General features: G+C 36.0%; 3 protein-coding genes across 3 annotated transcripts; 2 read left to right on the top strand and 1 right to left on the bottom strand.

The window, feature by feature from the left end:
- The first annotated feature begins 2,875 nt into the window (after positions 1-2,875).
- Positions 2,876-6,208, top strand: LOC111014713 (root phototropism protein 3). Its single transcript, XM_022289520.2, has 2 exons — positions 2,876-3,844; positions 5,475-6,208. Exons 1-2 carry the CDS (start codon positions 3,101-3,103, stop codon positions 6,021-6,023), a joined length of 1,293 nt encoding a protein of 430 aa, XP_022145212.1. The 5' UTR covers positions 2,876-3,100; the 3' UTR covers positions 6,024-6,208.
- A 633-nt stretch (positions 6,209-6,841) lies between these two features.
- ECB2 (Tetratricopeptide repeat (TPR)-like superfamily protein) lies at positions 6,842-10,082 on the top strand. Its single transcript, XM_022298024.2, has one exon. It carries the CDS (start codon positions 7,022-7,024, stop codon positions 9,656-9,658), a length of 2,637 nt encoding a protein of 878 aa, XP_022153716.1. The 5' UTR covers positions 6,842-7,021; the 3' UTR covers positions 9,659-10,082.
- Positions 10,083-12,168: 2,086 nt separating this feature from the next.
- On the bottom strand, positions 12,169-13,418 carry LOC111022131 (uncharacterized). Its single transcript, XM_022299295.1, has 2 exons — positions 13,238-13,418; positions 12,169-12,254 (listed from the first exon to the last, which is right to left on the bottom strand). Exons 1-2 carry the CDS (start codon positions 13,416-13,418, stop codon positions 12,169-12,171), a joined length of 267 nt encoding a protein of 88 aa, XP_022154987.1.

Raw genomic sequence — 13,418 nt, 5'->3', positions numbered from 1 at the left:
AGAAAATCTAACTCTAGTATACTTGTATGAAAAGATTTATTTAAAAGAAATGCGACATGTTTAAACAAAAGTACACAAAATTGCATAATTTCCTAGAAAGTGAGTGAAATGAGATGATATTCTTACAATAGTAATCATTTCCACAAAGAGTGGCTGAAATACAACCAAAGTCCAATCACAGTCAAATTATTAATAGCGCAAAAAATCAACACTTCAAAAATCTAAATATATATAGTCAAATTTGGTTAATATATATTTTGATACAATATTTGAAATTAAACTTAGAATGACAACAAATACATCAATCTAAATTGATATATTAAATGTTAATTCGAGTATAGTCAAGTGTACGACATACTTTGTTACCATTCAAAATTGATGCTTTAATCTTGCTGACTTGAAAGAATCAACATTATAACTATACAAAAGCATATATATAGAGCTTTGTCAACTTTGGATATCTCTCATCACTTTTTTTTTTCTTCTTCTCGTCTTATCAAAGAAAATAAATAATAAGTGCTGTAACATTTTAATACTTATTAATAATTAATTATGGATTTATTTTCATTAACGTGATATAGTCCAAAGTAATTTATATTTCGACCTTAGTTATTTTATTAATGACATTTGATTCGATTTTCCAGAACTACAGTAATAAGAATAGGGAAAAAAAATTATTATTTTTAGGTCGGGGAGAGAAAAGTACTACGATGCTGACATAATTTTAAATTAGAAAAAAAGAAAAAGAAACAAGCGTGACATATTTTAAATTCGAAATAATCTTCTATCGATTGAATTTTAGTCTGTTGAATTGTACATCACCATAGTCTATAGAATAGGAAATAATATTATTATACCAAGCTGATCAATTACGAAATTGATTAAAAAAAGAAATCAAATTCCTCTATGATAATTAAATGCATTATTGGCACTAATCAAACTCCTTAATCATGGGTGGGTTTGACCAAAATGGCCTGGAAATTGGGAAATTGTCTTTCCTGACTAGATTTTTCTTTTTTTCCTTTTTCTCTCCAACGTGTTTTAGAAATTATGTTGAAATCCTTTTTCCAAAAAGAAAAAGTCAAAGAAATGGTTGGAGTTTGGGCTTAGTTGATCAATACGGCCCATGTTGAAGTGGGCTTTTAAGACTGGGTGGACCCTGTTTATTACAGTGGCTAAAGCCCAAAGGAAAGTAAATAGAGAAATTATGGTAAATAGATAAAATAATTAAAGTTATTATAATAATAGTTGAGTGTGTATTTAAATGGAGTAAAATCAATTATTAACGATGGTGAGCCCTGTCAAAGCGAGCATAGCCTCTCCCACATGTTGTATATATAAAAAAAAAAATGATGGTGAGCCATAATTTAGAAAATTGTTTATAAAGTTAAATAAATCATTTACTAAGGGGACATAATCGCAATGGTACGCTTAACGGTAATTGACATATATTTTCAATCAAGACTTTTGTTTCCCTAAGGCGGCATATTTGTTTTTCCTTTATACTTTACTCAGATTCGTTTTTATGCTCTTAGCTATTCGGTTGATTCATCTCCAAACAAGAACCATCGATATACAAATATCATTAACCATAAAATTTAGTGAGTAACGCCAAATCTTTCTACGGATTGCTTGTTGAAAATGATTTTTAGTGACATTATTCGTGTAATGTCGCTAAAAGAGCGTCGCAAAAACTCCTTTTTCTTGTAGTGGTAGTTCATATTTGGTTACTCGAAGCTCACATGGAGGCACTTAAGTCAAGGTATATGAATCTGGTGACTATTGGTATGTTTAATGGTAAATTTCGCCCTAAAATCCACCTTCAATTTTTTTCACCCATTTGCTCTCCCAAGTTCCTAAAAATTTATCGTATAACCTACCTCGATTTTAAATTCAGTCCAACTATAGACAACTAAACTTAACAAAATTGGATGGAATTAATAACAAATACTTATTTGATATTTCAAAATTGAGATACAATTTTGAGAGCTGAAGAACTAAAATTGTAACGAAATAACATTGTTGGAATCTAAAATGGCAAATAGCAAATAGCAAAGACCGAGGTTGATTCCGACGTTACATTTGTGGCTAAAGGCGGTGTGGTTGGTTGGTGTTCACGTGTTGGATCGTACGATGCTTAGGATTTTATCCGCTGCGATCACGATCACATCATCAACGGCTCTGATTCGCCGTACTTACGATCTCCACGTGGATATAACCGTCGAGGTGGTTGGCCTGTCACCGCACGATTTCATCAGCCGTATTGATTTGAAACGCTCGCGTCACACACGATCACTCTCTATGTCCTTTTAGGGCACACAATTTCGTCTCACTTTGATTCCAGATCTTCCCATCCCATATTCCAAACCAGACATCCATTTTTCCTTCCTTTTTTTTCCTCTCTTTTCAATAATTATTTTTAACCCTTTTTACATTTATTTTATTTTCATTCCTCATCTTTTAAATTTGTCTTATTTTCGAATCTTCATACCCATTGATGATAGTCTAAGGGTATGGTTCCAATTTTTTGTCCATTAAATTTTGAAAATGTTTCTCGGGAGGTTTTGAACTTTAAAGAATTTTACTACATAGTATCTAATAACTTTGGACTTGTTTTATACAACCTATGTAACTCTAATACACACCAACTTCAAAATATTATTACGCATATTCAAAATGATGTTATCCACGAGTTAAACAATTATTGAATGAATAATTATAATAATGTATGTCAATTACTGCTGAACTATGTTCGTTTTGACAATATTAGTCAAAATCTAATGACTTAGTACTCGTCAATCAGCACCTAAAATATTAGTAAGACGGTAAATAAAATGAAAGTGAATTACACCCATGCCTAGTCCTTTTCCAACCTTGTGGTAGTGTGTATAATTAAACATTTGGGTACATACAAATTACAATTCTGCAAAGTATAAATTTGAAGAGCATGATCTGTCACATTGGATGGTATATTTTGCATTTATAATCTTTGTCTTCTCTATCACATGCTCTGCTCTGTTTTCCTCTCCAACAGAAATCCCCACTCTGCAACACCAAAATTCAATCTCTGAATGTTTCTCCAAAATCCCAATTCCACAGAATGAATCTCAACCTCAGCCACCAATCTCCGCCGCCGGATTCCCTCACATTTCCGGCCAAATTCTCCCAATTCGGCGACGCCGATCAGTTCTCCTGGTTCGACGACGCCACCATTCTCGACATCGATTACTTCGTCAAAACTCTCTCCGGCATCAAAGCCAACGGCGTCCGCACCGATTTAATCGGCTCTCTAATCGCGCATTACGCCGCCAAATGGCTCCCCGATCTCTCCGACGAGCCCCGCCTCGCGAATTTCCACGAGTCCCCCGAGAGCGTGACGAATTCGTGGATGAAGAAGCGGTTCTTCGTGGAGACGCTGGTCGGAGTTCTGCCGCCGGAGAGGGATTTGATTCCCTGCAATTTTCTGCTGCGGCTGCTCCGGACGGCCAGTATGGTCGGTGTGGAGCCGCCGTACAAGGCGGAGCTGGAGAAGAGGATTACGTGGCAGTTGGACCAGGCCTCGCTCAAGGAGCTCATGATTCCTTCCTTTAGCCACACCTGTGGGACGGTGCTCGACGTGGAGCTGGTGATTAGGCTCGTCAAGAGGTTCGTCAGCCTTGACGACGGCGTCCGCAGTGGTGCTGCGCTCGTCAAAGTAGCTAAGCTCGTCGATTCTTACCTCCCAGAGGCCGCGATGGATTCGAATTTGGGATTGTCGGAGTTCGTTGAGCTCGCCGGAGCCCTCCCCAGCCACGCCCGAGCCACTGACGATGGCCTCTATCGAGCCATCGACACTTATCTCAAAGTAAGAAATATTCAACTTTGCACTAATTGACTACTAATACAAAGAGAAAAATAAGATAAATTTTGACAAAATATCAATGAAAAATATTTTCCCCCTTGGGATAAAATCTTGTCCACATAGTTATTAAAAAATTCACGCCTAATTAATTTTTGTAGAAGGTCTATATTTTTACACTTCTCTTTTTTAATTGTCAAATATTTAATGATAAGTAAGCACAGGATTGTTTCTTACTCTTGAGTAGTCAGGTATTTTTCAAATATCAATTACCTTGAAATTTTTATACGTAGTAGTGTATTTATCATTCATCTTTTTCTGACAGCTAATAAAAAGTTTAAGATGCTGTTGGATGAATGTCTAAATATTCTTAAGATAGAACCGTTGGCTCTGTGAAATGGGGGGTAAAAAGGGAAAAAAAGAGAAGAAAAAGAAACCTTATCTACAGAGAAAAAAGGTTAGAGATTCTCTGGTAGGGATGGAGGGGTGTGTGGGTTCCTCCAATTGGCAATTTCTCTTGTCTTATTACTGTGGAGTGTGGGAACAGTTGGTAAAAAGTTATCATTTTTTTTTTCTTTTTGTAACATCTTTTCACTCATGTGGCCTAAGCTTATATTCTTTTGTCTATTTTTTGAATGGGACCCAATTGATTAGGTAGGGAAAGATTTGTATTGTCGTTGTTATGAGTTTCTCACGGATAGAAGAGAGACGAATCTAAAATAGAGTTGTTTTTTTTCTCGAAAGAACGAAGGATAAACAACTTACTAATAAATAGGTTTTTTCTTACTTACATACTCACTACTAAGATAAACTTATATTATTTAGTCGTAAATTTATATTCTTTAATCTATTTTTGAAATGGGTCGGGTACTATTGAGTAGGTAGCGAATTGTTCGTTATTGAATCTTTGACAAGTAGGAGAAAAGAAAATAGAAGAGAGTTTTTCATTTTCTAAAAGGAAGCATAAAAATTAAGCTTACGAGTAAGTAGGTTTTTTCTTACTTGCTCACTATACAAAAAATTGACAACAATTTATTCTATTTTTCTCTCTTTCTTTGTATATTAATCTCTTCATTATCATTTTTTAATAGTGATGAGTCGATAAACATTTATGTTTATAAAAAATAATACGACAAAGTTTTGGATTATTTGCTAATCATGCTCTCTCTTTTCTTTTTGTTTTTAATAATGGTATTTTAATAAAATTTTTAAACAAAATAATTTTCATTTTTTGTTTTACTTTTTTTTTTCAGATTAATAGAAACATAAATAAAATTGTTATTTCATTATCTTTACTTATAAAATGCATTATAATATCTATATAACAAAATTAAGTAACATAATATTTTTTAATGTTCTTCACAAAAGAAAAAAAGATGTGTTTTTAAGCAGGGTGCGTTCATTTTTTTTTTTAAATTTAACATTCTGGAGAATAATAAAGTAGCTAAAACTATATTATTTTTCAATAAAATATGCAAAAACACGTAATAAGTTCAGGAATACGCTAACTGTTGATGATTCTATATTGAAAAGATAAGAAACCTAACTGAATTCATATAGATTACTACCTTCGTTATCAATTAATTTTGGGACGAAATCTTAATTGATTTGACATCTTTTAAATTTCAAAATGCAGGCACATCCCAGCCTATCAAAGCAAGAAAGAAAGAGTCTTTGCAAACTAATGGACAGCCGGAAGCTTTCGACGGAGGCGTCTCTCCACGCCGCACAAAACGACCGCCTCCCAGTCCGAGCCGTGATCCAAGTCCTCTTCTCGGAGCATACCAAACTAAATTACCGACATCTGGATTGGAGTGGCTCCATCGGCGGAGCTCGGAGCCCCTCGGCAGGCCTCGACCACCTCCCGACCCGATGCCAGTCGAAGCGAGAGATAACAGCCCAACAAATGGAGATCAAGAGGCTCAAGGATACCGTGATTAGGCTCCAGAACCAGTGCAATATAATGCAGGCTCAAATGGAGAGGCTGTCGGAGAAGAAGAGGGGGTTTTTCAAGTGGAGGAAATTCGGCGTACCGGGGTTTAAGCACGGCGGAGATTCGGGGAAGATCGAAGACGGTGGAGAGGCGGAGGAGGAGGGCTTTGGGCGGCAGACGCCGGTGGACATAAAAACAAAGTTGGTTAAACGTAGGACGCCCACCAAGACATGGAGGAAATCTGTGTCTTGAGAGGTTTTTGTAATAATGTAACGTTAGTTGTCTTTGAGTGTTTATGCATTATTATTCTTAAAATTACTTCATAGTTCATTCTATATTATACTAATATATAATTTCACTTTCTTTACTTTATTTAATTATTAACCATTTAATACTCCATTTGGACATGGGATAATGGAAGTTGGACTTTGAATTCATTGCTTCATTTATATATGTAGTTATATTTGTTGTGGGATTGTTTTTTAATCTTATAAACGAAGCAAATTTGGGAAAAAAAATTTAATCATTTAGGGATAAATTTTTTCTGATTAAAAAATATATTTGGTTCTAGTTTCGTTAAAGTAAATAAATTTAATCCATAAATTTTAGTTGGTAATGATTTAGTCATTGTACTGAATTTGTAACAATTTAGTCATGTGAAAAATCTCATCAAAATTAAGTGTAAAACATTTTTATTATATAATAAATGATTTAGTCTTTATAATTTAGAAATACAGTTAACCCTTAGTAGTTTATTGATCTACATATATAATAAATTTCACAAAAAAAAAAATTCACGGTAGATACTAAATTATTACAAATTTAACTATATAGACTAAATTGTTACCTAATAAAATCTAGAGACTAAATTATTACCACATAGTCTAAATTGTAACAAATTAAAATTTAATAAATAAATCATTACTCTGGTTAAATTACAGGACCAAAAAGTATTAACCATTAATTATTTTAATTTAGTCTTACTTCGACAAAAGATATTTCTAATTTAAAATAGCTATAATATGGTGTGACAAAAGATATTTCTCAATTTTATGAAGTTTTCTATTTTATACCTGTTCCGTAATCAAGAACAATTCTCTCTCTTTAGTTATCAGAGGTTCAAAATTGGGAGTGGAAGTACCGTTAATGCGTTATCCAGTTGATGGTGCAACCAATTTCTTTGTTTCCCTCTCTTTTAACTGTTAAACCTCTCTCAAAACCCCGGAGAACAATGCCCTGTATCTCCGGCCATGGCGGTTTTTGCTAAAACCTCTCATCTTCTTACCTATCTCGACCGCTCCAATCCTCAAATCTCCAACAATCACTACCCCAAAGCCTTATCTTTCTCCAAAAACCTGCTGACCCACACCAAGACAGCAAGAAAAACCCAAGAAATCTCAGTCCTGGGCACCGCGCTCTCTAATTCGACCATCAACCAAACCCACAACTTAGAATTACAAGAGCTATGCCTTCGTGGGAACCTAGAACAAGCCATGAAACGCTTGGAATCGATGCAAGAGCTCCGGATTGAGGTGGACGAAGAGGCTTATGTTGCTTTATTGAGGCTGTGCGAGTGGAGAAGGGCGCCCGATGAAGGGTCTCGCGTCTACGCACTAGTGTCGAGTTCGAAATCCCGTTTGAGAGTTCGGCTTGGTAATGCCCTGTTGAGCATGTTCGTGAGGTTCGGGAATTTGGTTGACGCCTGGTATGTGTTTGGTAAAATGTCTGAAAGGGATGTGTTTTCCTGGAATGTGTTGGTGGGTGGGTATTCTAAAGCGGGGTGTTTTGACGAGGCTTTGAATTTGTATCATAGAATGTTGTGGGCTGAAATTAGGCCTGATGTATATACTTTTCCCTCTGTTTTAAGAACTTGTGGTGGTGTTTCTGATATAGCTAGAGGCAAGGAGATTCATGGCCATGTCATAAGATTTGGATTTGAGTCGGATGTGGATGTGGGTAATGCTTTAATCACCATGTATGTGAAATGTGGTGACATAAGTCATGCCAGGAAACTGTTTGATAGAATGCCAAAGAGAGATCGGATTTCGTGGAATGCAATGATTTCGGGGTACTTCGAAAATGGAGAGGGATTGGAAGGCTTGAGATTGTTTTTCTTGATGCGGGAACTTTCCGTTGATCCAGATTTGATAACTATGACTAGTGTAGCATCCGCGTGTGAGCTTCTTGGTAACGAGAGATTAGGTAGAGAAATTCATGGATATGTAGTTAGATCAGAGTTTGGGGGTGATGTCTCGGTGAACAATTCTTTGATTCAGATGTATTCGAGTCTTGGGAATTTGGAGGAAGCAGAGAAAGTATTTTCTCGAATGGAATCGAAAGACATCGTATCGTGGACGGCAATGATAGCAAGCTACGACAGTCACAAGCTGCCTTGTAGGGCTGTGGAAACTTATAAAATGATGGAGTTAGAGGGCATACTGCCGGATGAGATTACTTTAGTTAGTGTATTATCTGCTTGTGCTTGTCTAGGCCATTTGGATTTGGGTATTAGGCTTCATGAGATTGCCATCAAGACTGGCCTTATATCCCATGTCATGGTCGCAAACTCTCTCATTGATATGTACTCAAAGTGTAAATGCGTTGACAAGGCCTTAGAAGTATTTCGCAATATCTCGGGAAAGAATGTCATATCTTGGACTTCACTTATCCTTGGGCTACGAATTAATAATAGAAGTTTCGAGGCTCTGTTATTCTTCCGCCAGATGAAGGAATCAATGGAACCAAATTCTGTAACACTGATTTCGGTCTTATCGGCATGTGCTAGAATAGGAGCTTTAATGCGTGGAAAAGAGATTCATGCTCATGCTCTACGTACTGGTGTTGGGTTTGATGGTTTTTTACCTAATGCGATCCTAGATATGTATGTAAGATGTGGAAGGGAAGTGCCCGCATTGAACCAATTTAACTCTCAAAAGAAGGACGTTACAGCATGGAATATACTGCTTACGGGTTATGCCGAGAAGGGGCAAGGTAAGCTTGCTGTCGAGCTATTTGATAAGATGTTAGAGTCAGAGGTAAATCCAGACGAGATTACCTTTATTTCGCTATTATGTGCCTGCAGCAGGTCAGGTATGGTTGTTGAAGGTTTGGAGTACTTCAATGTAATGAAAAACAAGTATAATCTGACTCCTAATCTGAAACATCACGCATGCATTGTTGATCTACTTGGTCGTGCTGGGCGATTAGACGATGCTTATGACTTTATCCAGGACATGTCACTTAAGCCAGATGCAGCTATATGGGGAGCCTTGCTAAATGCTTGCAGGATTCACAGAAATGTCGAGCTTGGAGAACTTGCAGTGACACGTATATTCGAAAAGGACAATAAAAGTGTTGGTTATTATATTCTTCTCTGCAATCTCTATGCTGAATGCGGTAACTGGGACAAGGTTTCGAAAGTTAGATCACTAATGAGAGAGAGAGGACTATCTGTAGATCCTGGTTGCAGCTGGGTGGAAATAAAGGGAAAAGTTCATGCTTTCCTCAGTGGTGATAATTTTCACGCTGACTCGAAAGAAATAGATGGGGTTCTGGAAGGATTCTATACCAAGATGAAGGAAACCTGTTTCAGCGATTTGAAGAGCAGTTTCTTGAGTGAGGTTGAAACTTCCAGAGCCGACATTTTTTGTGGGCATAGTGAAAGGCAGGCCATTGCGTTCGGGCTGATCAATACCGCCCCAGGGACACCTATCTGGGTGACAAAGAATCTGTACATGTGCCATAGCTGCCACAACTTTGTAAAATTCATCTCGACAGTCGTACGTAGAGAAATATCGGTAAGGGATGTCGAAGAGTATCACCATTTCAAGGATGGAGTCTGCTCATGTGGGGACGAAGGTTATTGGGGAAAACCTGGTAAAGGATGAAAGGACTTTCAGGATTTCTACATAATCTTAATCCACCATGGCCACGACATCTGAACAGCGGAAGATCACTTCCCGGTTGCTCGGACGTTGTACGAATGATCGAAGACGATAGAAGACAGTGAAGAAATTCTAGTGAAATCAACGAAATATATGAGAACTTAACTGCCATGCAAAACTTGAGGAAGCCAGTTTGATTTTCTCTGATTTCCAGATGGCACCTCCTTTACTGTGATGGGTGAAGAAGTGGCCATGCCTGGTGCTGCTGCCATGGAACTTTGTTGAGGTAAGCTTTCTAAAGGAAAATTTTTAATTGAATCCATGTTAACTTTAATATATGAAATTCCACCATTAGAGGAAAATAACACATTTGGAGTATTCATGTCAATATTTGATAAATTACAGAATAAAAATACTCAATTACCAATTCTTTCCCCTTTTCTTAGGGGATGTTTACAGAATGGAAACTAGTCCGGATGTGTTGTAAATAAAAATTTTATAATATGATAGATGAATAAATTTAAGGTTTCTAAGTATGTTATTTTACCAAATACCATAAAATTTAATATGTTATTTAGCATTTAATTTTCAAAAATTAAAGAAAGAAAGAAAAGAGTAGCTGAGGAGAATCTTGAACCCACTTCGATTCTTCGAAATCAAGTATCGGTGAGGGAGGGAGGGGATGAAGATCGAACCTCCCACCGGGACGAGGGACGAGGAAGGCATCTTCGGCCATGCCCATTGGCATTCTTAGGCTCAAAGAGTAGACTTTTGCAACTAGGGGCTAAGTAATTGAGTTTATATTTGGTAAGTTAGTTTGTGTATGAAAAATAAGAGTTGGTCAAAGTCTACAAACTACATTCATCCAAACTTATAAATCATATCTTTTATACTATATACCAACTTTTACAAACATAACACAATAAAAACAATTATAAGATTTACAATAATATACAATTTTCTTATTCTAAATATATATTAAAATGTGGTGTAAAATAAAATGATTTAATTCACTATTATAGAGTATTTTTCAAATCTATCAAAGTTTGTATAATTATTGAATGAAAGAATAGCAATTATTATTATTATTATTATTATTTTAACTATTACATGCGACAAATAAAAATGAAATCAAAATATTTATATGATAGACCAAAAAACCCAAAAACACTAACCATTAACAAAAAGGAGAAAAACTGCTAAAGTAATTAAGAGCCAATTTATATTTCAAAAAATCTGAATGGGCCACGTGTCGATAATGTAGACTCAACCTCAATCCAGTGACTGAGCATGACGTCACGATTGAATATTTAAAAATGAAATGCCTGAAAAAAGAAAGTATTTAAAAATAAAATATCCTTCTCTGATTCTTGTGTGGAAATTTATAAATAGCTAATTGATGGATTAATCTAATCGTGGGAACTTATATATTAAACTTAGCAATTTTACAACAATATGTATGGTGAATATTTGAACCCGATAAAAAGAAATATAGTTTAACAGTTTAGCTATGCAGTTTTACAAATTTTGATAGATCATTGCTAGATTTAAATTTGTAAACTTCCAACATTAATTAGTATTTAAAAAAGAAAAATAAAAAAACAAATACAATTCTCTTTCTTTTAGTCTTGAAAACATCATTTGTGGAATCATATATTCCCTAGTTGGCGGCAACAGAATTGGAGTAAACATTTTTTGAATTAAGATAAAAGAAACGGATCAGATCATGAGAACGAAAAAATCCAAGCTTGTGGAAATGTCCTAACAGATCAAAATGTTGCTAACTTTAGAACTGGAACTCGCCACAAAAGTTTGAAGGAATCCACACATGATGGAGAGTTACTTCCAAGGAATCCAAGCATCAAAAGAAGATAATGGTTGAGCATGGATAGGCTAAGAATATTCTCAATAACTCATCCAACCAAACTATCCACGAAGTCGAAGCTTTACCACATTTATTTGAGGGCACTCGCACCAAGGCAGAACTTGAGGGACATCAAGGTTTTTTATGAGACTCCAAACCTTTGTCAATAGGGCTACCCCTTGGGGGCCACTTTTCCCGTTTTATACACAAGAAATCAGCATCTTGTGGGACCTTGCTCGGTTCCATGGTTCTCTTTGGACCTCGGTGTCTAGAGTATTTTGTAGTTATTCCTTAGGGTTGATCTTGCTTGAATGGAGACCGTTTTTTTTAGTTTTGACTCTTTTTGTTGGACCGATTTTTTTATGCCCATATGTAGTCTTTCATTTTTCTCCATGAAAGCTGACTTTACGCCCATTACAAACAGCCTAATGTCAGCAAAGGCAACCAGTCACCCAGAAGGTAAAACGATGACATGGTTTGCTTGAGCAACTAATGAAAGAATATTTCTTCTAGAGGCAATCAATGTTGATTTCATTTTCTTTATTTCAGCCGAAGCTGAGAGCTCCACAAAACAGGATAAGATAGATAATCATGTAAACTCGTGAGATTTCTTGCCGAGAATGATTACAACACACCATAAGAAAGCTTGTTATTGCTTCTTAAGAGCGTTCATTTTGTCTCTAAGATAATATAGCTTCGCCCTCCGCACCTTCTTCTTGTCTAACACCTTAATCTCTTTTTATGTTTGGTGAGTATCTGTCATTCATCAATCACTTGATTAGTCATGTGCAAAGAGGTAATTAGATAAGGTCACATTTTTCTCAAAAACAATCAAACTGTATTTATATTATACATAAGGTCACATTCGGAAGGATAAGGGTAAGGAGGTAATTAGATATTGAACCGTTGTAGGCCATAACGGCCAAGAGAGAAAAAGGTGGGCTAGGAGCAATGTAGGAGGCCATCATGAGGTTTGAACTCATTCCCTCTTAATTAACCCTAGTCCCTTTAGACCAATGAGCCACCCATGATGGTTTGTCCATAAGTAGTATGTTAGGAATGATCTTAGGAGTAATTAAGGATATTATTACGGTATTGAGGGTACCTTAGTAATTAGATAGAGAAGTTGTTAGGAAGAGTTGTTATAAATAGAATGACGGTGTAAGAATGAAGGTATCCAATTTTGTAGTGGTTTAGGCTTGAGTGATATCTCAAGAGGGAGGGTCCAAGTACCTCTAATACTTGGGTTATATTGTGATCCTTTTATGTTTTATCTTTCAATATATTTTAGTAATTCCTTTGTATGGTAATTATATTTCTTTCCTAATGCTTTTTCTTATAAGATGTTACATGAATCTCTTTTGTATTAGATTCTTCCACCAAAAAGGAAAATGAAAAAGATTAGCTACATAATCTACAAGACAGAAAAGAATACCCTATGACATGTGAACGCAAAAATTGATAGTTAGAGCTTAGCATAACCTCATTACATTCATTAATGTAAGAGGGCATGAGTAGAACAAAGACAAAGAACATGCTTCTTCATCAGTGAGGTGAGCAGGGACAAAGACAATGAAGTTAGGAATGAGTAGAACAAAGACAAAGAACACGCATGTTCGACCATAAAACGTACACTAGCCAATCAGGTGTTGGTCAAGACCATGTCATATTCTTGTGTCCTAGACTCCTATTGCTTATGAAGTTAGAGATGAAGGAACCACTGAAAGACCCATATGGATTTCCAAAAAGACGAGCAATAGCAAAACCATTTTCCATCAACATTGGCGCCGAGCAGCTACAGCCAACATCTCCATTAACAGGGTATCCTCTAGTCGATTTGAAATGAGCATCTGGACTTTTCCTTCGTACCAATTGATTAATTCTACGGAAACTTTGCAT

Source organism: Momordica charantia (genome assembly GCF_013281855.1).
Source record: "Momordica charantia cultivar OHB3-1 chromosome 9 unlocalized genomic scaffold, Mcharantia_2.0 BLBB01000009.1, whole genome shotgun sequence".
Lineage (NCBI taxonomy): Eukaryota > Viridiplantae > Streptophyta > Magnoliopsida > Cucurbitales > Cucurbitaceae > Momordica > Momordica charantia.
Note: the sequence above shows the minus strand (reverse complement) of the source record. Positions and strands in the feature narration are given on the sequence as shown.